General features: G+C 36.4%; 1 protein-coding gene across 7 annotated transcripts in view; it reads left to right on the forward strand.

Moving 5' to 3' along the window:
- LOC308219863 (2-aminomuconic semialdehyde dehydrogenase-like) overlaps positions 1-24,334 on the forward strand; it is a 70,274-nt gene that overhangs the window by 22,061 nt on the left and 23,879 nt on the right. For all 7 annotated transcript variants that reach the window (XR_013956592.1, XM_080615395.1, XM_080615396.1 and 4 more), the window contains 7 exons: positions 11,099-11,207; positions 17,302-17,555; positions 18,008-18,173; positions 19,636-19,753; positions 22,411-22,557; positions 23,218-23,292; positions 24,049-24,166. Coding sequence is in view for 6 of the 7 variants with exons in the window: in XM_080615395.1 (XP_080471521.1) it covers positions 11,099-11,207; positions 17,302-17,555; positions 18,008-18,173; positions 19,636-19,753; positions 22,411-22,557; positions 23,218-23,292; positions 24,049-24,166 (987 nt within the window). In the remaining variant the exon portion in view is untranslated. The remainder of the gene's footprint in view (positions 1-11,098; positions 11,208-17,301; positions 17,556-18,007; positions 18,174-19,635; positions 19,754-22,410; positions 22,558-23,217; positions 23,293-24,048; positions 24,167-24,334) is intronic.

Below are 24,334 nucleotides of genomic sequence, written 5' to 3' on the forward strand. Positions count from 1 at the left end.
ACACTGTTCTGCTAGACTGAAAAAGTGAGAGCTCTTACTACATGTAGCATGCTAGTTCCTATCTCACTGCTTATTCTTGTTTCTTTGGAAGATTTTTTGTTTTGTGGTGTTTTTTGTTTGTTTTGTTTTTTTTTGGTTTTTTTTTTTTTTTTTAATTCAGATAAAAAGGCCTTGTGTATTCAGTGTTCTGGAGGCCTGGCACAGAACATAAATCATTTCTGCAAAACAGGCAAGCTTGTAGAATGTCAGTCTTGTGTTTTACTGGTTTCATCTTCATTGGAGCTTGCCTTCCAGAATCATTATTTCCGTTAGGGTGAATACTGTCAGCTTTTTCCTTGTCAGTTTCCTCAATTTAGTAAAATCATTCATGTTCAAGAAACACAAACACTAAATGTTGTTCTTGACAATTTGGAAAATGTGTCTAATTTCTTTGGTTGAAATAGTATCTTTTAATGATTTTTATTTTGGGATTTATAATACCACAGTATTTTGTCATGATATTGCTTGTTAGCAATAACTTTTTGTTTGTATTCTTGTATCTAATTGTAGTTTTCAATATAGAGAGTCGGAGTACTCTTTGGTATGGTGTTTTTTCATAACAATATGGTTCATGTAGAAAAAGTTTTGTTATTTGTCTTTGTACCTTATTATCTTTTTCTTCAATAGCAATTTCCATCTTAATGGAAGCAGAGCAGTGAACTGAAATGTTCCTGTTGAGCTCAAGCCTCCACAATGGTTATGGATTAAGAATTTAAATAGCATTTAAATTTAAGTATTTAAATTTAGAATAGAATAGAATTTAAATTTAAGTATTTGTGTCAAAAATGAAGGCTTGGTTGGTTATTGTAAGGACTTTGTGCTTAGTTTTACCAGATCCCAGAGAAGTGCCCTAACTACTTGGTTTGGAAAGATGTCTTTGCCTCTGTTGAGTAGAAGGTGGTGGGCATGGCAAGGATGTTCAAGAAGTCAGTTTTGTCACAATGCAAAGTAAAACTCTTGAAATATGAACTGTTCACATAATGTACATTCATTTTTTTTCAATCTCATTTCTGTTGGCAGTCTCATACCACCATTCCTACTATCTTTAATGAAATTCTAATGCATACTGTCATTTCCCTTCATCTTTGCTATAGGTAAAGCTTTCAAAATTGGAGTCTTTGACCGACTTTTTGTAAAATATGTAAGTAGAGTTATGTCTATCTTCTCTTTTTTTAAGGAAAAAGCATACAAACTAAACAGGGACTTTTCTGAGGATTTGCTGTTTAATTACCATGACCTTGCAAACAGAATTACTGAAGTCAGTGTCAATCAGTGAGTCTGTCTCCCTTGAGTCATGAACAATTCCTATTTTTTTTGTTATTAAATATATTTGTGTTTCAATTTACAGCGAGAGTGAGTGTGTGTATACATAATGTTTTCAATAATTGCTGTACTGCTGGACCTTGATTTCTTCCTCCCCCCTCTTTAAACCATACTCAATCTGTTGAACATTTTTGATTCTTTGAAATCATGTCACACATAAGTCCCTAAACTGCTTTTTTCAATAGCTGATAAATTCTTGGTAAATGATTAGGTTATTGGTTTGGTCCTCTGAAGCCACAAATCTTCCACTCTGAGATGTGCTTTATGCTGTGACACTGCAATCTGCTCTGCCATCCTTGAAATCATGGAGGGGCATTGAGTGAATGTATTTTTCTTACACATGGCTAACTTTTCAGAGAAATAAAAAAGTGAATGTGTGGACTGTCAGGTTTTTGGTGTGCTTTTTTTATTCACTATTCTTATATTTGAACTTCTGTTTCATACTGAAGTAATTTTGGTGCATAAACAGAAGTTGTGGATCAGGAAAGCTTCCTTTTGTAAAATGCCTTGCAGTCCTGCAATAGATAACATCAAAGGCGTGATGTTTCTGAATTGCCTGGATGATGTGCAGGGAAATAGCACCATCCTCTGGCATTATAGTATTAGTTAAGAATTAAACATGAAATTGCTGTCTGTTATTTTTGGACATTCAATATAATTGTAATAGAATGTACATATTGTACTTTCAGTTTTACATACTCATTTTGGGCTAAGGTTTTAACAGAAGTTCTGTAATTTGCATGGACTCTGTGTATTCTGTTCGATTAAGTGGCTGGCTAAAAGGGCTGTCTTTTTACGGTTACCTTGCCTGTAATGCTGACTCTGGTCTTTACATGACCATTTATGGCAGGAAGTTGCACTTCAGAAATACCAGACTGAGCTTTTTCTGAATCTCAGTGAAAGACAATTCACAGTCATTTAAGAAAAATTCGTTGAATTAGAGAATACCACCAACGACTTGTGTATGTGTGGGAGAGTAAAGATGCTGTTACAGAACAACTGCAAATGTCTAATAAATTATTTTTACAGCAGATTGTATCTTCAGTTATGGGTTGAGAAGGGGCATCATTGGCATTGCTAGAGTGCAAAGCGATGCGCCTCCCACAGATAAAGTTTCATTAGCTGCAGGATGAGTTATGCTAAGTTACGATTATGTGAAGGGCTGGATTTTAGTCCATTTAAGCATAAGCATTAGGTACGAGAAATACTGTAGGGACATTCTTTAAAAAAAACTTGGCAGATGAGAAAGTCACTGTTTTGATTGTTGTGAATTTCTATTGGACCTTTACCTGTTTACGTGTCAGAAACATCAAAAGAAGGCAGCTGATGTTTGTGTAATCTCTAGAATAAAACAGACACCCTCTTGAGTCTGCCTTTCGCTACAGTAGATCGCCGTTCTTTTACACAGGAGGTGTTGGCTTAGTGAAACTGGAAATCTTAAAGAGTTTTACCTCAGTGACAGTGCCTTTCTTTCCCCTAATATATTAACTGTGAATGTAAACTAGATCGATTATCTGTGTTTCTGGAAGGACCATACCAGTGATCTACGTACATAGCTGAACATTTGTTTTCCTTTGCTGGCTGCTGTATTGTGTATCATTTGGCTTCTGTTGAGGAGGAAATGTTGACAGGAAGAGAAATGGTGAGAGTCCAGAAATTTTTGCTAAGTTTCAGGCAGGAAAGAAAATGTGTTATTGCCCTGTTATAATGCATTCCACCCCATCCACTTCAGCCTCATCTAATGTTAATGCCTGTGTCCTTCTCATCCTCTAATTTATTTAGTCATGTTAAATTTTTCATTTAATTCCTGGTTTTGCCATAAACACATTTCCTCCTGTCATTCTGAGTTCTCATTGCGGTTTATTTTTTTCCACTTATCATTCCAAATCCCTAATCTAGCCATTCCCAGTTTCCTATCGATTTACTATTATACTGACCATGATTATTTTCCATGTTCACTTTTTTCCTACCCATAATTTGTGTTCAATTTCAGTTCTGATCTTCTTCCCTTGTTCATGTTTAGCTCTGCATGTAACTTGTCACTGATTATGCAGCCTCTTTCTTTGTCCCTCTCCTAGTTTTTCTCCAAGTTAGGTTATTAACAATATTGTCAGTATTTTTGGGGTCACTGTAACTTTTATTTTGTCTTCTCTGTTTTATTGACTTTTATTGTTCTAATCCTTGTCTGTCCTTGATAATCTGCTTGTCTTCCTAATTGCCAGTGCTCACTATACCCACTGGTTTTGTTACTTTTTATGATTATCCAAGGTAGATTCATGCCTCCAGTTAGTAAATTGTCGGAGGAAACTATGGAGACCACAGGAGAGGTGGAATTTGCTTTAAGGTGACATACCTGAATCCAGCCTACTCAAAAATAGCCACAGCAGCTACATACTGAGTGTTGATGAAGTATGTTGGGGATTTAGTTATTAAAACTTAAGTCATAAGAGCATGTCCATGCTGTTCTCAAAGGCAAATTAGTGAATTTTCGGAAGGTAAAAAGATCATTTGAAGGATTTCATTTATGCAAATAGTATTTTCTTCAGGTGTCATTTATGAAAATAAACAATTCCGTGTGATCTTTTTTCTTCCAGTTTCCTTGTTCTCCCTGTAAAAAGTTAACCCCAGGTGGGGGTACCTCACTTGAACAAATTAACTTTTGGACAAAGGATTTTAATGAACTGGAAGTTGCAAGCATTAAAAGTACAGCCTGAGCAGTGAGAAGTGCCAGTTGACTGTAACAGAGAGGGCTGCCAGCCCTTCTGAGTGTGCCTGCTATACCCATCCAGTTGTTGCAGCTGCATGTAGTGAAACAAACTGTTTCTGGAACTTCAGTCTCGAGGGTAGCAAGTTTATTGTGCTGTTTGTGTGTTGTGGGCCACAAAGAATTGGCCTGTGTAGACAGGCTAAGGAAGTTGGGGCTGTTCAGCCTGGAGAAGAGAAGGCTGAGTGGAGACCTCATAGCAGCCTTCCAGTATCTGAAGGGGGCCTACAAGGATGCTGGGGAGGGACTCTTCATTAGGAACTGTAGTGGTAGGACAAGGGGTAATGTTAAGTTTAAACTTAAACATGGGAAGTTCAGGTTAGATATAAGGAGGAAGTTCTTTACTGTGAGGGTGGTGAGGTGTTGGAACAGGTTGCCCAAGGAAGTGGTAAATGCTCCATCCCTGGTAATGTTCAAGGCCAGTTTGAACAGAGCCTTGGGTGATGTGGTCTGGTGGGATGTGTCCCTGCTCATGGCAGTGGGGCTGGAACTACATAATCTTAAGGTCCTTTCTAACCCTAACCCTTCTATGATTCTATGTTGGAGATCACTCAGCAGCCTGCTGTATCCCTCTTCCCTCCTGCTGTATCAAACCTTAAAAACAAAACAAAATTCTTGCAGTCAGGTGCAAATAGACGTTTTTATTTTCAGCCTTTTTCAGTGAAAATGCTGACTGCTAGTTCTGTGGGGGAAAAAGATAAAAAGTCATATTCACCATCTGAAATTTTGCAGAGAAGGTAATACTTACGACAACAAGACAAAGTTACTTGGAAAGCCCCTGACTTTGGTTTCTATTAGGAAATAACCTTTCTTTTAAAAAGGAAAAGGTTCAGAGTTCTTGTTTGGAGAAATGTTTTAAGTAGTATCTTTAGAATGGCTGTCTTAGTACTTAGTACAGGGGGTGATGTAGCAAGTTGCCTTTTCTATTTTCTATTTTGGACTATTGCATTATTTTCATAAGTTCTTTGGGTGTTGTGGAGCACCCATTTGTATATTGCAATTCATAATAATATAATGGCATGCATTTCTCAAAATGGGTGTTTTGAACGGGTATAATTTAAATAATGAAGTAACATTTTATTTTAACTTTTTTTCACGTGATGTTTTTATTAGAACTAGGTTGTGTTTCTACTATCAGAGGTGCTCCTTGGAGGGCTGCTTCCTAGGACCAAAGAAGTTTGGGAGAGACTTTTCTAAATAATTTAATTTTTCCTTTCCCAAGTACCCCATACTGCTTTATATATTTGCATAATAAAGGTTTTTTGTATGTTGAGCTTACTTCTCATGTGTGCAGCAGACTTTGTCACTGATCTGTTACATCCAAAGAAATTTAAGTGATGGGCTATAGAGATGAGTGCACAGCTAATTACGTGGAGGTGGAATGGCTTAAAGATTAGCAAACTGTAGACCTAGGAAACCTGGGATCTTCTAAGTTTAGTAGTTGTCTTGTGTACTGGTGGGGCATGGTTGAGAGTCATGGACTTCTGATATTGTTCCCAGCGCTATCATATGTTGGTAATACTAAGTATCACTGTCACTGAAGATCCAGTGTGCTCTGTGGCAAACTTCATTAAACTCCACTGCAGGTTGATGCCATGTCCTGTAGCATTTTGTAGAATTTATGAATCATAGAATCATGGAATCATAGAATAGTTAGGGTTGGAAAGGACCTTAAGATCATCCAGTTCCAACCCCCCTGCCATGGGCAGGGACACTTCACACTAAACCATGTCACCCAAGGCCTCATCCAGCCTGGCCTTGAACACTGCCAAGGATGGAGCATTCACAACCTCCTTGGGCAACCCATTCCAGTGCCTCACCACCCTAACAGTAAAGAATTTCTTCCTTTCTATGAGTGTCAATTCAGTTGAATACTTATATTTTTAATAATCTCTTTAGTTTAACAAACTTTTATATTTCCTTGTCTTACTCTTTTTTCTTACATGATATAAAATTTGATGGGAGAAAAATACAATACTACTGGTTTTAAGGCAAGTGGAAGGTTTTAGTTAAAAGCTAGAAGCCTTAGTTTTAAATCATAGCACAGCTTATAGTAAGGGAAATGTTATCTTGAAAGAGGCCTCAGTTACTAAATCTTTCCAGACAGAACTGTCTCTTCTATGCTTCTGTTGTCACTAATACACTTAATAGTTGCACTACCAGTAGTGTATGCAAAAAAAAAAATTATTCTTTTATTAGTGAGTCACAAAACATACTTGGAACAAGCTCATCACATGGTGCACAAAACCAGGGCACTGTCTTTTTCATTTCATGCAATTGATGACTGTTGCTGTGTAATTGTTAGACAGAGGTGCAAGTGGCTTGCTTGTGGTTATATAGAAAGTCTGTAGCAGAGTAAAGGATGCAAATTGTATCTGCTAGCTCAGAAAGTATGGTGTTAGATGCATATTTTTCCATGGCAGTGCTAGTTTAGACAGTGCAAGGAGGGACCTGCTTAAGTAAATTAATTCTTTCTATTTAGTGTCAATAACATCTAGGCTCTCTAGCCCCGTTCAAAATTGAAATAGTATGCAGCTTTCTGTAAGTGCCTGTACCATTTTTGAAAATAGAAGAATCCATATTAAGCAAGTAAAAATTTCAAAAGCGTGTAGAAAAAGCTTTAAAGAAAAGAAATTGCAGTCTGACTAGTTAATTAATATATAATTCCCTTGGAGGTGACTTCCTTTGCCAGTGCTGTTACACCGCTAGTAGTTGTTTTGTGTGAGATTGCCATCTGAAAAAACATGGACTCGAGACATGCTTAACATTCACCTTCTTCCTTCGTTGTTTCTCAAGCTGAATTCAGGCATATTAAAAATTCTGGTTCATCTTATCAGAAGTAGGCTTCTCTGTGCAGTGTTGTAGCTGAGCTTTTAATTTCAGTGCCATTATACTTTCCTTACTAGTCTTCTTTGACAGGAAGACAAACTGGGAGGAGAAGCTTCTGTGTATAGGAATCGAAAATGTCGGAATTTTATTAGTATCGTTAAAAAGTGGCCATCTAAATGAAGCCAGTGTGGATTTAAATACTCATTGCTAGTATGCATTTATTCAAATATGCCAGTATCCCTGTTTTCACTTTGTGCCAACATGTCTTTTTTTTGAGATGTTGATTGTTTAACAGGCTCCAGTTGTTTTTATGTATCTCTGAGCTATCTGGGAACAAAGTAGATGGATAGTAACTCTCCCAAGTACTGAAACATAACTTTCATCTCTTCTACAAAATTAAACCCCAATTTTATCTTCCTGTCCTTTCAATGTAAGTATATAAATGAAGGAAAACTGAAAAAAGAACTTCAAGCCTGTTATGTATGATAAAGAAGCCAAAATATTTTGATTTGTTTATTTACAGGTACTCTTTACAACCAATTTTACCAAGGAAATCTAGAGAGTTGCTTACAGTAAAGGAAGATTGCTGACTATATCCATACAGTTACTCAACTCCAGGTTGAGCACCCGGGGAGACTTTCAGTTTTTAAAAACTGTCACTATGTTTTACTTGCTTCCTGTGTGTATATGTGTCTGTGCCCTGTTTATCAGTCCGCAAATACTTTATTATTACGAGATTTTGGGGTTGTACTTGTAATAACCTTGAAGAAGAATAATAATAAAGGGAAAAAAGCTTTGAATGTCAAGCACATTGCCATAGTTGTACTGGAGTAATGGCAGTGCATATCTGTTTGTTCCCTTTGTTGTTAGGCTCCTCCTAATTGAATACTGAGACAAAGTGCATGAGGGCATGTTTTTTAATAAGTGTTTCAGTTCTTGCTAGAGTACACTTTACTCTAGGTATTCTGATGTCAGTGCAGTCTAAATTCCAAATACATGTCTGAAAACTACTTCGCTTGATATAGGCTAGAAGGTTTGTTCTTTAAATACTCTGAATTGTGAGAACTATCATGCTGATGAGCCTTTACATTTTTGTAATTAATGCCTGTATACTGTTTTCATGGAAGGAAAATGTCTTTAATTTTCCTAGTGTTAAGTTAGTGAATTTCCAGAATTTTTATGGTGTCCTCTTCAGTAAAATCTCTTGCTCTGCAGTTGGCCAATCAGTGCATTTACTTGCATGTGATCCATCCACTCTTACTTTTACTTTTTGCAATACTAGAATAGTGAAATGTAACAAGGAGGCATTGGGACTTCTTTAGGAGTTTATGAAAGATGTATCTGTCTTTGTTTCTATATGTATTCTTGATTTAGGAAATGTATTGTCATTACTTGGGTATGTGTTAAGAACATCCAAATGTCTGGATGCCAGTAGGCATGAAGAACACTATGAATCTGTTCTTGGCAAAAAATTGTTTATCCTTTATATCCTTTCTTCAGAAGTTAATTTTCCTCAAAGCTGCTCTTTTCCTAATCAGATGGGGATTACTGCACTTACACTTCTTATAGGCTTCTAGTCCACTTCAGTTGCCATAGGATACTCTGTTTATTAAGGAGCTTTTTACAAATCATAATCAGCATTGTGCATTGACTTCCTTTTAGTTCCAAGGTGCAGTTTAAGGATTTGCATATGATCTGTTAAGTGCTGAATAGCTTTTGCTTTGCCTGCTAAAGCAGATAAGAATTTATCATACAGTTTTCTCCCATGCCCTATAGATTAGATAGTAAAGTATGCTCCTTTCCCAGCCTTGTGTCCTTTGTAATGAAGCCCATGATTATTAATCTTTAATGGTGCCTGCAGTGCACAAGAGACAGACTTGGTCTTTATCTCAGATGTGCTGCTTGATTTTATTGTCCATTGAAGTCAGAAAAAGAAATTTGATGCTTCTGTCAGTAGTGTTACTAATAATCCTTGGCATCTATTTGAATGCCACCATACCACAATTATTTTCCACGGTTTGTTTTGCCTTTATATGATCCTGGTCTGCTTCCTCACTTCACCTGTGCTAATGTATTAGTGCTTTATAAAAATAAATAAACCCCCCCCCCCCGAATGTCAGTGCTGTTGATGAACAATTACTTTACTTTCTCTTGCTTTTTGTTAATGTATTTTTGTATCTTCTTTCAACTTTTAGTGTTTCCTAATGTCTAGTTTAAAACTTCTGTGTTTTCTATGTCAGATACTTGGTATGTTGAATGTATTTTGTGTCCTTGTACATTTAACTTTGGATCAGTATCAAACACTCCAATGTATTTGTACAGAGTAAAGCTTAATTTCTAAATTGATTAAAGAAGATGTGTTTTGTAAAACCTTTTCACACTTGATTTTGGATCATACATAGCAAATATTGCTTGTAGATTGAAAACTGTTTTCAGGTTATGTGATATGAATTGTTATCTTGGTTTCTTTCAAATAATCTCATTTCAATTTAATTTTTTGTATTTATTAGTTATTAGCAGACTGATTTCAAACATGGTATTTTCTGAGAGTTAATGTAATTTATTTTTCAAATTACACGTAAAGCATTCATGTTTAACTGGCAGTTGAAAGTGGTGGCTGCTTGAGAATTGTTAAATTAATGTGGAAAAAGACATACCAAGTTGGTAACAAAAGTAATTTTTACTGTAACTCAAGTGGTTAACTACTTACTAAAAAAAATGCTGTAGGTGATCTGTGTAGGAGCTTGGAGATGAAACAAAAATCTTTGTGCTTAACTATAGTCCTTGTCCAGTGATCTGAGAATTTTTATTTGGAATCTTTACTATTTGTTTGTCAGTTACATAATTTGTGATTATTTTAAACCATGATTTGTACTGTTGCATTTATTTTTCTTACTGTTTTTCCTTACTTACAGTGCACATGGTATGCAATTATTAATAATGTGTATACAGACTGTTTGTTCCAGAGATCTCCATGTGGCATATAAATAAAATGAGTATCAGCAGATAAGGCAAATGAGGGAGGTGAAGTTGGAGTCTTACATTAAATAAAAATCTCTTAATCTGTAGCGTCATTGTTTACAAAAACTTGCACAACAGCTTTTCTGGTATGCTGTCTGTTATAGATATGTCTGTGGTATTCTGTTTCCTTACCTGAAGTCTTCGGCAGCTTTGACCGCAACTTTACATATAAAGCAGTGTGATTCTGTGGTTTTAAAGGTGTAGCTGTCATACTTCAGAACGCAATAAAGAGTTAACCTAAATGAATAGGAGCAACAGTTTATCTTAGAGTAGTAATCTGAAAAACTTAAAAGATTAAATTGTCCTTCAAAATAAGTGTTCACTCGACTTGTGACTAGCCAAACTGGTCTATTACTGGAAGAGAAGGGACATTTTTCCACATTTCTGATACATCTGTAGGTGAAGATTGTTTAAAATTTGCAGCTTAATTCTGAATTCAGGTTATTGTTTTGCTTTTCTGTGTGTATAATATCCTTCAGAGGACAAGGTACAGTGCTACTAGTTTTGAAACTAGTTTCACAAAATTAAGAATGAACCTTATTGTAATTGTGGTTTCAATTAAGTTATGGGAAAAAATTGATATATTTAAAGTAATTAAGTTACTCAGCTCCGGTAAGTATTTCTAAATAACCTTTAAATTATCTAGCTTTCGGGTATTGCTCGGCTTCTTCGAGGTAATTCAGTACAAGAGAACTCTGTTTCCAGGTTTCTGTGAAGGCCTGCTAGTAGTAGCATGTGCTGCTACTATAGCAGTACCTGAGGTAGACATTTTTTTACAATAGACTTGAAGGTCAAAAATATTAAGGCAAAAATAAAACTAAATAAGGATTAATCAGCTAATGAGCAGCTGCAAAGTGTTTCTTCATCCTCGTACTGCATGACATACTTTGGGCATTCTGTAGAACTGCTGGGAGTAAAGCTCTTGAATGATGTAGGTGTCATGTGGATGCTTGGAGATGCAGATGAGATTTTCAGTGTAAATGTTGGTAGGTTACTTTGAATAAACATGTAACTCATGCAGGTAGTGTATCTGTGAGTTGAAGGTAAGTAATGTAACTTGTTGAACTTTAATACCTGTTAGTCACAACCTTAAGTTCAAACTTACTTTTTGTCTATTACTAGGTAAAACAAGGGATTCCCAGTCAGCCAGAATGGAATCCGAAATTGTGCCAAAAATTACCAAAATGACAGTGTCTGGAAAGAAACAATCTATGGGATTTGAAGTTCCATGGTAAGCCAAGCCCTCGTATATCAAGGTACCTCAGTAGTCTTCTTTGAGACTGATGCACCTGTAGAAGTTTTCTTCTTTTTTTTCTATTTTTTACAGCAGTTTTAGTGTCACTCACAAGAACTCACCATCTCAGCTTCTTGTTTGACTCAGAATTAGTTTCAGAAGATGGTACCTCACGTTTTGAGTTTAACAAATCCTTTCACTATGAATAGTGCAGAGAGATATCAGCTAGTCAGATTATTTAAACATCCGCTTCATAGAATACTGAACTTTCTTGGGGTTCGTTTATTTTAAATTTAGTTCTCTAAGTGGAATTATGAAATCAATAAATCTTAACTGTAATTGCTTGTTCTTCAAAGGAAGTAATACATTTAAGAATAATTTATGGGCAAAACAATTACTTATAGCTAAACTTTGTCTTCCTCTGCAGCTTTTATTAACAGGTGTCCAGGGTACAACTGTTGTAGAGAAGAAATTGGTCCTCCTTGTGCTATAGCTAAATTAGAGTAGTTGAGCAGTAGTTCTAATTTTATTCTCACTTGGAACTGTTGAGGGGATGTCTTGTGAGAGCGTGGAAACTGGCATCTGAGTCTACATGCAACAGTAGCCAGCAGTGAATACTTATATATATGACGACAGAGCTTGTGTGTTCAGAATACAGTCCATGAAATATCATTAAATGTTGCATCCTGTGCCTCCCCACCACATTAGGCTGTTTCTATAAAGAATGGTTAATGGATTTTTCTTTCTTTGATGTGCTTATTCTGGTTTTGAAGCCAGATCTTGCCACCTAATCCATGCAAGAAATTTCATAGTTCATCCTCAGGAAAAAAATTCACAAGTGTAAGCAGTGCCAACATCCCCACCTCATCCGATCTGGAAAGCATTTTTGGGAGTAAGAGGGCAGGGTGATCTTTATTTTACAGTATGTTGTGTGTGTTTGATAATTGAGTGGAAACAAGCTGTTGAATCTTCTTAGTCTCTTAAGCTGTAGTAGTACAAGGTGTGAAGCTGATGTCATTATTCCCTTTATACTGCTGAACGTCATTGCTTTCATTCAGCTGCTTAGATGCAATAAGCTCCAAATTAAAAATTTCTGGACCTTTCAAAATCTTTCTATGCTCTTTGAGATTCGCAATATATAAAAGGGAACTTTTTTTATTTTTTTTTTTTTTACCATTGCCTCTACTAATCAGTGACTCTGGATGTGACAACTGGACTTGATGGTGCTGTGACGTTAATAGGAATTTCACAATCATCTCTGATGTTTCTACCATACTTCTCATAAATGGGAGTTTTTCATGGGGACTTTTGTGTATTAAATTAACTTGGGTAGAAGCTTATAAGAAGAAAGGAATCTTGAGTGAAAAAAAATCTGCCAGATAGTCCTGGATAGTAGTGATTGAATTTTTTAGCTATAAAAATGACTATTTAAAATGTTTGTTTATAAAAAAAGGGAGAATACAGAATTATGTATCTCTGATACTTAGCAGTTGTCACACCTTGTATATGTGTGCCCTCTCCGTAAGGAAGGAGGAGATAAGAAAGAGTGCTTCCTTATCTTTGGAATGGAGTAATTCCTGAATAGGATAGTGAGGAAAGATAGTGGGGAGAGATAGTTGGCACTAACATGGTTCTCAGCCACTGTTTCTCTTCAGGGAACCTGAAATAGTTTGTGTTGTGTTTGCTTCCAGTTAAGTGATATATTTTTTGTGGCATTAAAAATGAAGCCTTCAGGACCTGCTGGTAATCCCTTTAGGTAAATAAATCCTCAGTATTGCAAAGATGATTTTTTAATTTTTTTTTTAATTCACCTCAGTTACTTAGTGGTACTGTTGAAACACTGATGAAGAGCAAGCCTATGTTGTAAAAATTGGTTACGTATTGGACATTTAGCTTTAAGTGGGAAGAATAGGTAAGAAGTGGAATGACTTGGAAAAGAGCATGAAATCTGGAGAATAGCCGATCAGTGAAAATGGAAGAAAGCACAATTTAAATAGTAAAGTTATTGGGCATGTCTGAAGATTCCTGGTTCAAGGAGTCTGTGATGGCCTCCTTTATTCTTTTGTCCTACAGGCAACTGTGGAAGCACCACCAAGGCACTAGGACCTTGACATGAAGAATGGGGGAGGAGGTCTTGACCATATTTGAATCATACTTTTCTGTAGGATAGTGGCATTTGCTTTCCTGATTCCACCTGAAGCTTGACTAGCTCTTTTGTGTAGACTGTGCTAAATATATTGTGGTTAGCTGAAGCACTAGCACTGTCTTCAAAGCTTATGATGACTTTGTACACATTTGTTTCTAAACTTGAAAAAACTAAGCAAAGCATTAACCTCTGCCTCAACTCCATGATTGTCAGAGTTGGGAATTTATTTCTGCAGTTACCTTGTGGAATATTGACAGCATAAGGATGAGTTGTCAGGGAACAGGATGAATCTGTGTTTATTAACAGCTAAGAAAGGCTTGTTCTTTTGATTCTTTTCATACCCTTTTATGTTACTGTTGCATTGATAAAGGTACTGCAAAGAGTTTATAATAATGTAGATTTCTAAGTACATAATTAATATCACTGATCAAAAGCACAGTGTTGTAAATGATTCATAGCAGTTTGGATTTTAAAACACCTATAACTGGCCCTTAATCTCACCCTCAAATACTTGTATGGTGTTGGAACAGACACTATTAGAAAGCGATTGTACAGTATGTATGATCTAGCTTTTCTTGTCATCTTTATGGGATCTTAAGGGTAATTTATGGACCATGTTTTTAAAACTAGCAGCCTAGAATTAGCAAAAATAACCAACCATTCTTTGACTAGCTAGCTATTCAGTCTTTATGATTCAGTCTTGTTACGAGGTATGACCTTATAATAAATGAATCTTATTTGAAATGAACGCATTATTAGAAGTCATGAATTGCTTCCAACATTGATTGCCTTTGTTGCTGAGTATTTGTAGTCTACCAATTGTCTACAGAAAATGGAGTTTACTCACTTCTGGTAAACTGATGCTGTAGCAAGACTACTTACAAGGCTTTTTCTTCAATCATGAAGGATGCCAGAAGAAGTCGTGAGCAGAAAAGGATGATTATTTTAACAAGCCTGATCAATATTACATAATTAATAATTTTGAAAGGGGAAATAAATGTAGACATTCCTGTAATGACTGTAAGTACTCCGAAAGAGTCGGTTGCATAAAAATAATTCACTAAGCGTCCAGACTACAAGATTGAAAACAGTGGTTAAAAGCTAAATTATGCAGAATTAATCTTCAGCAGATAAGATTTCGGGTTCCTCTTTGAATGCATGGTACTGTGAATTTTTCAATAATTATGTGAGACTGAGTGTCTTCTGACATATTTTATGATAACATATGTTGTATTTCTTATTTTTTTCCCCAGAAAACAGTGATGTAACCATAGCTTTTACTCAGTTTACTCGCATGGTCCTTGCTGGCAAGACAATATAGAAAGTGTCTGGCCTGGCAGTTTTAATTTTGACTACATATTTGTCCTTGCCAGCCTTGCCAGGCTTTTGTATGTCTGCTGATTTCCTAACAAAAAGCTGTGGTAAGCTCTTTTGACATTTGTGTCTGAGTTGCTGGTGATCAGGCTTTCTTGATTACATTACTTCAGTGCACATACAAGGTACTTAGTGGTTCTGTCATTTCAGAGGAGTCAAGAGCTGCTTAATCAAATGGCTCCATGCTAGCGGCTAGCAGTCATGTGGCAGACAGACACAGATGTTGGCAAGCAGAGACAAATCTTGGAAGTTCCATCAAGTTCTTGTACAAAGACACAAGGAATTGGTTAGGAAGTGCTCTTCCTTCAAATAAAAGATTTTCTTGGTATGGTGATTGAACATAAACCAAGTTGGAACTTTGCTACCAAAGATGCTTGCTAATGCAAATGACTTGTTTGTAGCCTTAACTGCCTGCACTAGTGACATACTGGGTACTAATATGGTATCCTATATGCTCTGTCTTCTGACAGAAATTTTCAATTCAATAATTTTGAAAAATTTCAGTGGAAAAAGCTTACTGAGAAGCACTTGCAATGTCATTCGTTTTCTCATTGGCTGTTAGAGAAGAAGCTCCTTTGTAATTTTCTGAGCTGTTACCAAGCTTTCAATAAACTACTCATCTGGTTGCCATAAGGAATAACTAACTGTCAGGGTCTTGCTGCTGCATCTCGCTTCATATACTTCCGTGAGGCTGGAATTGTAGATTTCATCTGCTCATTTTCCATTAGGTACATAGCAATAAACTTACTCTTCCTTCCCTGACACTGGTCAGCAAAAAGCTGAATTATCTCATCAGAGATGCTCTGTAAGTAGATCATACACTTTATCCATTTTGATGTTTCTCCTCTGAAATTGCAAGTTTTAACTTATCATGACAGAGGTGGTTTTCAGATTTCCAAAACATTGTAATATCTGAAACCTGTAAAATTCTAAATGGAGCAGTGTACTGACAGTTCAAATATTCCACCGCTGAAAAAGTAGGAAGGCCTAATGTTATGTTGGCTCGAGTCACGTTTACTCGTCATTTCATTTATATCTAGCACTTTCACTTTGCACCACCCAAATTATAAAGTATTTGAGAACCTTAAGCAGTGATGCATGAACTACTAGAGAGTGAAAAATTCACCCTAAATGTCGAGACAGTTGATTCTGAGAGCCTGCATGAATCTATTCCATAAGAAGGCAGCCCACAGCATGGTGGTACTGCATTGGAAAGGTTTTCCAGTTTTCCACGGGAAGAAGCCTCTTCTTGAATTAAGTTCTAAATACAGTATTTTGTAGGTATTTCCACATATTGTAATGAATAGTAGTTTGTATATTGAAGTTTGCTGTGATACAGTTTTGTCACACCTGTAATAACTGCTTCTATTCCTGTCTTGCTGTTTGCATTAGTGCCTCACCCTGAAGCTCTGTCAGGCAGCAAGAAAGCTTTTGCTCTCTTGAAGATGTTACGTAGCGTATGTTTTTAGTGGTCATCTTTGTCATAACAGGTGAAGAATCATGTTGTATATTCTCAGAGTACTTGTGTAAGTTAGGAAATTATTCCCATTTAAAAGTCAGTGTAAGAGAATAATATATTTAGGATTATTTACTATTAGGATTAGTACAGTGAGCTATGGGAGAACAGGGTGTTAGAGAAGGTGAGTTGGGGAATCCAAATTGCCTTAGTCATAGAATCAGAATCATAGAATGGTTAGAGTTGGAAAGGACCTTAAGGTCATCTAGTTCCAGCACCCCTGCCATGGGCAGGGATGCCTCACACTAGATCATGTTGCCCGAGGCTCTGTCCAACCTGGCCTTGAACACTGCCAGGGATTTCTTTGGGCAGGCTGTTCCAGTGTCTCACCACTCTCACAGTAAAGAATTTCTTCCTTACATCTAACCTGAACTTCCCCATTTAAATTTAAACCCATTAATCCTTGTCCTGTTGCTGTAGTCCCTGATTCTAGATGCCTCTTAAGTTTTTACCAATTTTAACTTTTCTAAGTAATGATGAATGTAACTCTATATAAGCATTGCAGCTTAAATTGCAGCTCAGGTATGCTTAGTATCTACATTTTATGCTATATTGCTCTTCTCACAATAGAATATAGCTACATTCAGCTGTAATACTTGTAGTGTATGTGGAAGCTGTTTTAGTCTCTATGCTTCAAAGTTCACTTGGGCTCTTAGTTCAGACAACCAGCTTTTTGTAGTTCTTCTGCACAACTGTCCTTTCCCTCTCTAAAAAAAAAAGTGGCTTGTGGGAAGCTGTTGTTTATCTGTTTCATGTATTTTACAAGATTATTTCTTATCTTGCTTTTGTACACAGTGCTTTTCAGACAAGATGTTCAGAGCTGGTATCTGTGCAGTTTGTATCCAGCTGCTTATCGCTTCCACCTTAATGGGCTTATCACATACTCTTTGTCTGGGGCTTATATGATAGTGAAGGAAAAACTCAATTTCTCTCCTGTATTTCTATGGCTTCTTTGTCATTCCTTGGTTTTTTTTTTTGTGTTTTTTTTTTTTTTTTTTTTTTTTTTTTTTTGTTATTTTTTTTGTTTTGTTTTGTTTGTTTGTTTTTTTCCCTAGTGTGATTGCTGAAGAAAATGGTCATGCTGATACACCTCAGAAAGGACTGTCAGCTGAAGATGCCAGTGTAACTTCTGGGGTACCTGAGGCAGCCTCAAAATCTACTCTTTCACAAGTAGTGCAGGTTTCAGAAGAGCAGAATACAGTGCCTACTCCAGTAAAAAAGTCAGGCAAGACAAAACCACAAATAAATGTGAAAGCAGAGTTGGAGAAGAGGCAAGGAGGAAAGCAACTGCTTAATTTGGTGGTAATAGGTAATACTGTTAAATTACATTTTGACATGCATAGAGATTAAAAATTTCTTAAGTGAATTTGGAAGTGATACAGAAGCAAAACTATCCTCTCTACAGGGAAGGGAAGTCTCATACTAGTTTTAGTTGCATCTGCTTGACTGTTGTTGTTCTTTGGAAAAAATGCATTCAGATGTCCTTGACTAGGACAATATAGTGAAATGTAATTTGGTTTGGTTTCTTTCTGTCAATGTGTTCTTTTTAGTATGAATTTGGAGGTGCTATATAGATGTCATGCTTACTGACAGTTTCAATAAAAACTCTGTATCTCTGTTTTGCAGTATTGTGAGACTCTATGGATTGCATAAGGATTATTAGTGAATGTTATTTTCATGTTTTAGTATATTTTTTCTTGTACTATGTTTAAAATGCATAAATTAATAAAATTATTGTAATATTTATTTCCCTCCCTATAGGACATGTTGATGCAGGTAAAAGTACTTTGATGGGTCATCTGCTCTACCTTTTGGGAAATGTGAATAAAAGAACTATGCACAAATATGAGCAAGAGTCTAAGAAGGCTGGCAAAGCTTCATTTGCCTATGCATGGGTCTTGGATGAAACGGGTGAAGAAAGAGAAAGGTAGAAATATCTTTCAATGGAAATTACCCTTTTTTTTTTTTTTTCCTGAAAGAACAGCATCTGTTAGGGAATACAGATTTAGTAATAATGCTTTGGTAGAAATATCCTAAATGTTTAAGAATATTTACTCAATGCTTACTAGCAAATATTTTTCTTTGTCTGTCTGAGTACGTGTTACCAAAAGAAAAAAGTAATATCTTTGTCGGGTTATAAGAAATGCGAATAAGGAGTTGAGTATTTTTTTTATGTATTTCTATGCCGTGGAGTGCAGTGGAAAACTATAATGCAGAATGCATCTAATAGCCAAGTTAGTTCATTTAAAGCTGCCTTACTGGTTTATTGCTGCCAAATTTCTCTCAGTTTGCTTATCATTTCTTATGAAAAGTTCTAGGTTAAATATTTCTATTGTGTCAGAATTATAATCCAAGTACTGAAATGCCAGTTCATCATGTGACTTACGTTGAATATAAAATTATATTCTTCATAAATTGTAATAGCTTGAAATACAAAATTTAAGATTTAATTTTATCCTGTTTAAAAAGTATTTAATGAGGAAGCAGTAAAGCAAATTAAAAAAATGTAAGAGCTTCTAAGAACATTATAATGCTAAATCCATGATATTCTGTGTTCAGAAAATAATAAAAAAAGCATTTTCTTATGTGTGTGCATTTTTACAATCACTTGTCATCCGAGGTTTCATAGCATGTAAGCACTTATAGTTGAAAAGATAACCTTCACAATGAAAACTGATGCTGAAGAACATGGAGTAAGGCAGTAAGGGAGGTTTATTTTGTTAGTTTATATTGTCATTGAAAGTAGCATATTTTAAGTACCTAGGTTAACATGAGAGTTTTGTCGCTTGAAAATACCAGTCTTCATCATCTGTGAAGGGAGATGCAGATGGCTTACTGAGATACATACTTGCGTGTGATAGGATTCATCTAATCAAATCCTGTGCACAACATGTGATTATTAGTGAGATGTGGAACTGAGTCAAAGTGCTGTAATCCTTCCTTGATAATCGGTAGTTCTGCATGTAGATCTTTGCAAATGTGTCACTGTATTCCTATAGTCACATACCTTCTATTTTTTTATTCTTGGCTGTGTTCCCATTATTCTATATCATCTTTTTCTGAAGAACTAAATGTTAAAAGTGGAATTAGCACTGATTTAAATACAGAGTACAATTTTCATGTTCTCACTGAGCTTGTTGAGACACAGTACATGGTGCATGGAGTTAGTACTATGAATTCTGGGTGCTTGTTTCTTCATGACTGCAGTTACTGAAAGGCAACTCTAGAGGTCTGCTTTTCCAGCAAGCAGGTTTCTTTCATTTGTTTGTGCAGGCTAAATCAGATGAAATCTATGAAGCATGTAACTTCAGGATTGAGTTTCTTATAGCTTACTTGATAAAGCTTTTGAAGCAATTTTAATGGTGCATTGCATGTATGCTTTGTTTAAGGGGAGTGACAATGGATGTGGGTATGACCAAATTTGAGACAAAGACTAAAGTAATTACACTGATGGATGCTCCAGGCCACAAAGACTTCATTCCAAATATGATCACAGGAGCTGCACAGGTAGTGATGGTCTAAAACTCTTTCCAATAGCATTATTATTTAAAACCTTTTCTTAAATTTGTTTTCTTCTTTTTTTTTTTTTTTTTTTTTTTCTTTTTTAAATCTTAAAGTGAAATGAAATCATTGATGGTGCTAAGATACCTTTGAGGTTTTCATGAGTTTTCTAAACTTAAAAAGAATGTGCTTGTTTAAAGGCAATAGTGGGACGTTAACATTTTGGAGGAGAGTTTTATCAGGGAAGTAATTTGAATACTAAGTTACAGTTTGATAACATCAGAGTTGAGCTTTGAAAGCTATTCAGATGTGCCATATGTCTACTCAGCAAGAAGTTCTGTGAAAATGGATTTGTAGGTAAAGACTAAGTGGTTTTGAGCTTAAAGGAAAAAGGATCTGGAAAGGTCAAACAAGGGGCATCTGTTTAACAGTATATTTTATATGAATATGAAAGCATAACGTAGATAACAGTTTATGCAGAGTGCATCTGTGTTGTCAATAGGACATTTGCAGAGACTACTACAGCTTGGTTTAGGAACAGTAGGTAAAGACAGAAGTATTTGACACTTCCCATTCTCATATAGGTTAGTAATTTAATTTATAAAAATAATAAATCAGAAGGTTGGAAGAATAACGGTTACATGACATAAAAAGTGTGAAAATTTTCCGCTTAAAGGCACCCTTTTTTAGATAGTAGAATTGATAACTCCATGGTAGAGCTGTAATCAAAGGTTTTGTGGTTTGGTTTTTTTTTTTTGCTTTGTTTTTTTGTTTTCTGAAGCTAAGCTGCTGTGTAGAAGTTTTTACTTTGTGCATGTCATTACAATCTGAAATGTGAGTTTATCTTGAGATCTCAGTAAGGATGGATCATACTGTTAGTATGATTTTACAGATAAAGAACAATACTGTAGGAAGACTGACTTGCCCCAGGTTCTGCTCTAGCTCTGAAGCAGAGCCTGGGTAAGAGTTCAGAACTTGTGACCCAGTGGTTAGGTTGCAGAATAGGCAGAAGTTTGCAAATTATGGTGTAGAGCTTGTACAGTCATCTGTATTGTGGAGCGTATCTTGTAGGAAGTTTAGGAGTTTTAAAATTAGAAGTGAAATTTTTAGTTTCAGAACAATGGAAAATGTTGGCTCAACCAAGCCATTTTCTTTACAACTTCAATTTAAATTAGTTGGTCTTTTGGGGGAAAAATAATAGAGGCAGAAGCATTAAGACTTGCAGATCCACCAGCAATTCTATCAATTCAGCAGAAGATGGGGTGGGCCAAATAAGACTTGATATCTCTGTGTTCCCTCAGCTCTCAGGATGGTGAAGGGCTGGTCTGTTCTGAAGCCTGTTTACGGAATCACTGAAACTTTGCAAGTTTCTGTTGCCTGGTAGAGTAGCTACACTCAGCACTGAAGCAATGCATGGAAGAAAGCAAACATGGAAATAGCTCTGATGCCTGAATTCTGTTAGGAGGTGAATCCCCAACTGCTGTTACACAGAATGCAAATCGCCTTATCAGGGCCAGGATCTAGCCTTTGATACATATGGTTAATTCACGTAAGTCCTGAGGCACAGTTTTATGGTTTAGAAAATACAGGATGTCCTTTTTTTTGAGGGAGAAATTCACCGCAGTGCACTTCAGAGGCTGAGAGCTGTGGGGAAATTCATCCCTCATCCTTTTCCCGTTCTCACGGTTGTGCTGTCTCTGACTTGTGGGGATTTCATGCCTAGGATGAAGTGAGGGGAATTCAGAGCCAGAACAGTGTGCTGCCTCTGTTCCTTCTCTTGGTATCCTGAAGCATAAGTGTGTAAGGAAAGAAAGTACCACTTTTTCTTCTCTTTTCGTGATGTCCATCTCATCAGCCTTATGAAATTGTCTTATACCTACCTCTTGTCAGCAATACCTCTATTCATGTCTGTCGCCATTGCTTGGTACATGATGGCGGTCTACCTGGCTGTTACTTGCAAAAGCAGGAAAAGTAGAAGGAATATTAGCAGCATTTAAAGCTAACAGCAAAGTGTGGGTTTTTTTCCCTGTGCTTATATGCTGACTTTTATGCAGTGCTGTAGACTGTGTGATACCTTTCTTCTCTTAATGCTGTGGCAGTTTGCCTAGATTATAAAACAGGCTACTTTTTCATTTCCACCTTGTGATTTTGGCATGCTGCAGCGTCTTGAGTGGGCTGTGAGATATCCACATTCAACATGCAGTTGACCGGTTATCCCAATTGTATAGTGAGGTGATCTATCTGTAATTTTTACAGCTACTTACTGTGAAGGTGTCAGTACTGAAGCAGGGAGAACTGGATGGTGTGCTTATATCTGTTCTTAAGGTTCCAGAGCACAGACTTTTTCTGTTCAGTTGAAGTCTGTGCAGCACATCTGTAGTGGGCAGTTTAAAGAGGACAGGTTCCCGAAATCATGAGTTGGCTTGTGTTTAACAGAAAATGATGGTTTATGACATGAGGTGACATAATGCCATAATATCTCACCAAAGTGGGCATGACACGGATAGGATTGCACAGCCTAAGTTACATGTGAAGCGTATCAGGATTTCTCCTGTTCAGAGTATGTTTTGTGTGAACTATTGCTGATTGACATACTTACCCAGATTATTTCCACCTCTTAACCACTTTTGATTGATTGATTGTTTTCTTTTTTTTTAATCTAGGCTGATGTGGCTATTTTGGTTGTGGATGCTAGCAGAGGAGAGTTTGAAGCAGGGTTTGAGACTGGAGGACAAACTCGAGAACATGGATTATTAGTGCGCTCTCTTGGAGTGACACAGCTAGCTGTTGCAGTCAATAAAATGGACCAGGTACATGCTTAATTTTTTCATGCAATTGCAGGGTTTCCATCTAGGATTGTGGACCCTAAGTTTAAGGATCAATATTGTGTCTTTCTTTGATTCTCAGCTCTGTCTCTTGTGCTTAGACTTTACGATTTTTTTTTATTGATGGGTATGTTTTCAAAGCAGACAAGATAGTTTCGGTGCTAAAATGAGTGGGGGTCCTTCTTGTTATGTTAGATTTTCACAAGTACTAGTTAACCCAGTGGCATCTTCAAGGGCATCTTGGTGGTCATTCAGGTCAAGACCCCAAGAGCTTTATTTAAGCCTGTAAGGTGTGTTAGGTATTACTAGTTTGTATTTCAGATTATTATTGTGTATATATTGTATATATTCTTACTGAATATGAATTTTGAGTGAATTTAAGAAAAAAAGGAGCTGTTCAAGGACAAATCCTACTAAAGGGGCTTGCAAGGTAAGTAGTGGTGTGTTATTTGCTATCAGTAATTGTTAATATGCTCTTATGTGTCCAACTATGAAACCACCTGGAAATCTCATGTTTATAAATTCATTGGCTCCTCTGTGTGAAGAACACCTACTGGTACTACAAAGTTGATGACATGCAGCTGTATGTTGGAGTCATAGTTAAAAAATCTAAAATTTTATTATCGTAATATTTTTCTCTTTTAGGTCAATTGGCAACAGGAAAGATTTCAGGAAATTACGAGTAAACTTGGCCAATTTCTGAAACAAGCTGGCTTTAAGGTAATGTAAGTTTCTGAGATCTTTGTTGCTTTGCTCAGGCATTTGAGTAGAACAAGCTTTTCTTACAGTCAGGTTATTTTGTATCACTTCCCTTCTGCTGCTATGTGCACATAGCATAGCAGATTCCTTTTCGTACTGGTTGGATGTATGTTGAGCCCTGGGTCAATAAGTTTTCTGTCATCATCATCTGTGTTTTAGGTCTGTTGAATCTTTGGGGCACTCACCTCATTTGTAGTTTCTTGGGATTGTTGTCTATAAAACAGAGCAAACCAAGGATCATCTGCGTTAATGTTCAGGATTGCATGAATAATGGTAGGGAGTTTTATACCAAAGCTTTGTCAGTTTGGATTATGATCTCATAAGAAAACTCTCCATTAGCCATTCTTGAATGTTCTTCTCATGTTTCCTCATTTGGACTGGCTGTGGCCTTCCTGTAATCCCTATGCATAAACCAGCATTTCAAATGGAAGTTTTGCCTGTCAGATATAAAATTGGAGTTTGTTACCTGAAATCAGTTTCTAGTTGTTAATGTTGCTATCATTGTGTTTAAATATCTCCAACCCTTTGCTGGAGCACTGTGATCAGACAAGAAGTAAACTGAAAGGAAATGGATCAATTGAGAAATCTGCCTCCTCCAGGGGAAATATGAATCTGCAAACTGTTCTTACATAGCTTAGTTGCATAATATTGAAAAAATGCACTCCTTGCTTCTGCTTGAAGATCCTGTTAATATATGTTTAACTTCCTTTTAATTAGGAATCAGATGTGGCTTATATCCCAACAAGTGGCCTTGGTGGTGAAAATCTGGTCACCAGGGGTCAGATAAGTGACCTCACACAGTGGTATAAAGGAAAGTGTTTGTTAGAGCAAATCGGTGAGTGCAGTTTTTCCTCATTTAAAAACTGATGTACCTGGGTCAAATCTATGTAAAAATCTATGTCAAAACTTTTATTGTGGGGAAATGTGGGACAAAGTCTGTGGAATGCAATATAGTTGATTTATCCCTAGGTGAGAAGTTGTTGAGATAGTTACTGAATACAGG

This window comes from Psittacula echo, assembly GCF_963264785.1.
Source record: "Psittacula echo genome assembly, chromosome: 4".
Classification (NCBI taxonomy): Eukaryota; Metazoa; Chordata; class Aves; order Psittaciformes; family Psittacidae; genus Psittacula; species Psittacula echo.